The sequence below is a fragment of the Lycium barbarum genome, chromosome 1 (genome assembly GCF_019175385.1).
Source record: "Lycium barbarum isolate Lr01 chromosome 1, ASM1917538v2, whole genome shotgun sequence".
In the NCBI taxonomy this organism is placed as follows: Eukaryota; Viridiplantae; Streptophyta; class Magnoliopsida; order Solanales; family Solanaceae; genus Lycium; species Lycium barbarum.
In genome coordinates, this window is record NC_083337.1 from 51,305,050 (window position 1) to 51,308,189 (window position 3,140).

General features: G+C 35.6%; 1 protein-coding gene across 1 annotated transcript; it reads right to left on the reverse strand.

Moving 5' to 3' along the window:
* Window positions 1-429: 429 nt before the first annotated feature.
* Window positions 430-2,061, reverse strand: LOC132611794 (zinc finger BED domain-containing protein RICESLEEPER 2-like). Its single transcript, XM_060326168.1, has one exon. The coding sequence runs from the start codon at window positions 2,059-2,061 to the stop codon at window positions 430-432; it is 1,632 nt and encodes a 543-aa protein (XP_060182151.1).
* Window positions 2,062-3,140: the final 1,079 nt, after the last annotated feature.

A 3,140-nucleotide genomic window follows, 5' to 3' on the forward strand; every position in this document is an offset into this window, starting at 1 on the left:
TTCTTTAACATTTATGGGATAAGGCTCATTTCGACGCCAATCTTGAAGACAAATAACAGCTTGCACCAATTTCGGAGTCAAAGAACACCTAAATGAATCAAGAATACGGCCCCCGGTGCTAAAGGCACATTCCGATGCCACACTAGAAATTGGAATTGGCAACACATCACGAGCCATCTCAGAAAGAATTTTATATCTAGGAGAATGAGCTTCCCACCATGACAAGATATCAAAATTGTCCTCATCATCACTCGGCTCTAGTTCTTCACTAAGATACTTTTCCAACTCCGACTTACCACCCAAACCTGTACCATCTTGTTTGTTCCTCTTCATTTGGATCCTATTTCTCACTTTTGCTGATTTTGTGCTAGTGTTAGAGCTAGATGAATCCGATGTCTGGCCCGATAAATTAGAGAGAGAAGATGAGCGTCAAGATGCATTAGAGAATTTTGCTACATACTCTTCAAACATAGATTTCATGTAAGTCACCACTTCATCTTTTATTTCACTCCCCTTTTCATCTCCAAACATATCCTCAAGTGCATCGCCAACATACTCAAGTTTGTTATGAGGATCTAAGATAGAGGCAATAAAAAGCACTTTATTCATTTTTTCAGGAGCACCCCAATACTTGACAAACTTTTCTATCATTTTTTCTCCCATTTTTTCCAAAGAAGGATCATCATCTTCCATGCACTCTCTTAAATGATTGTGAAGCTTAACTATATCTTCAAATTGACCATTAGAAGTGACGTAGAGTGAACCTGAAACCTTCTCAGTTAGATCATAAAACCTTTTAACAAATATTACCATGTTTCTCACCTTTTTCCAATCATCACTTTCAAGTACACCTGCAACACTTCCATCATCACAAACATGAGTAGCAAGATAAGTTGATAATCCACCTTCTTCAAGATCAAACCTATCAAATGCACTCTCAAAATGTTGTGCGGCATCCAACATCAAGTAGGTCGAATTCCGGTGGGTCGAAACATCTAAACATAATGACTTCTTACTGTCTATATATTTTAGTTCACAACATTCCGCAAATTTTCTAATCCTTGCAGCAGATTGTCTAACATATTTCACCATTTTCCTAACACGTTTGATAGCTGGACCAACTTCTTTCATGCCATCTTGCACAATAAGATTTAAAATGTGAGCCATACATCTCACGTGAAAATGGTTACCACATTTCATGTTAGATCCCCAATTAACCATTTGTTTGTGTAACTCTTTCACCATGACATCATTAGAAGAAGCATTATCTATAGTTATAGTGATTATTTTCTCCAATTTCCAATCAAGCAAACACTTACTAATACAGCGGGCCAATTCGTCACCCTTATGATTAGTGACAACCTGAAAGTTTAAAATTCGTTTATGCAAGAGCCAATCACTATCAATAAAGTGCACTGTCAAACATATATAATTTATTCTCTGTATATAAGTCCACGTGTTTGTGGTTAGACAAACTCTCGGTGATGTTTCTTTCAAATACTTTATAAACTTTTCTCTCTCTTCACCAAAAACTAAATAACAATCCCTAGTCACTGTTCTACGGGAGGGAACTCGGAATAAAGGTTGATTTTTTTTTATAAACTCCCTAAAACCTTCCTTTTCAACAAAATGAAAAGGAAGCTCATCAAGAATTAACATCTCAACTAAAGCCCTCCGAGAGAGCTCTTGATCAAAAGTCCAAGTTGCCCCATCACCCATTTCACCTTCTAATGGAAAGTTTAAATTTGATTGTTTGTACTTGGAATTGGAAGTGTCAACTTTATTTGGATTTCTAGGACAAGTTTTCAAATGTTTAATCAGTCCAGTTGTTCCATTTCTAATTGGATCAGCTAAGAGAACTTTACCACAATACTTGCACTTTGTTTTATTAATTCCATCTTCTATGAGCTTATCATAGTGCAGCCAAGCAGCGGATCTTGGTTCTATAGCTTTCTTTTTCATATTCACTGGATTTTGTTCAACTTCTGGTGTTGAATCAAGAGACTCAGTAATAGGTGCGCTTCCACTGACATTGGTTGTTCGACTTGCTTCATCTTCCATCTAAACACAAAAGAAATTACAAATGTTACAAGACATAAATTGCAAGGGATTAAGTATCATTTCTATCATACAATTTAACAAACAACAAAAGAGCACATACTAATCAATTTTGCACTACTCAGTCCATCAAACTTCAAAAAAGAATCATGTATGGTTCAGTCTGTTTTATTCTGGTCCTTACATACTAAATAAAAGTTGGAAGTAAGTTGGACTTTTACTGGTACATCTTGTAGTCATACTACATATAGAGATAGGTCAAGACAAGAAAAGAAGTCAAAAGCTAACAATGGAAACAACCAAACACCAACAATAGATAAATCAAACAGCTTGAAAATAGATAAACCAATGCTTAATAATTTGTCTTCTAAACAAATTAAGGGTTGTCTAATGCAGAATCACATGGTAGGTAGCAAAAAGATTAGATTTTTTCTCATGGGAAACAACCAAACAACAAGAATAGACAAATCAAATAGCTAGAAAACATCAAGAAAAAGCACAAAAAATCAATAGATGTACTGTAACCTAAAAATTACAACAACAACATACCGGTGATATGAGACAAGAAATATGGTACAATGGCTGACCTTCCTTTATCTTCTCCACAGATGCTTGGGGAGCATCAGATAAATTAGAATACAACAAAATTGAAGAAAAAGAGACTTGGAGGTGATGGGGATTACCGCCTTACCGGATTAGGGATTTTTTGTGTGTGTGTGTGTGTAATGTGTTTGGAGCTTTTGTTTTAGGGATTTACACTGTGAGAGTGAAGTGGAACTGATGGGTATTGGATATTTCCATATTGGTACAGTATTTACTGGGTTACTCCTTTAGGCTATTCACTATTGGGCGGGACTAAGAATTGTCTTTACAATGGGACTTTACTCCTTTAGGATTTATTAGTATTTATTTTGGTATTCGGTATTTACCGAATGGTATAATGGTAAATACCGAATACCGAAACTGAAATAAAAATTTTATACTTTCAGTCCCGAAAACCGAACCAAAAACCGAATTACCGAATACCGAAATACCAAAATAGTCGGTTCAGTTCGGTAATTCAATTTTCGGTATTTTATGCC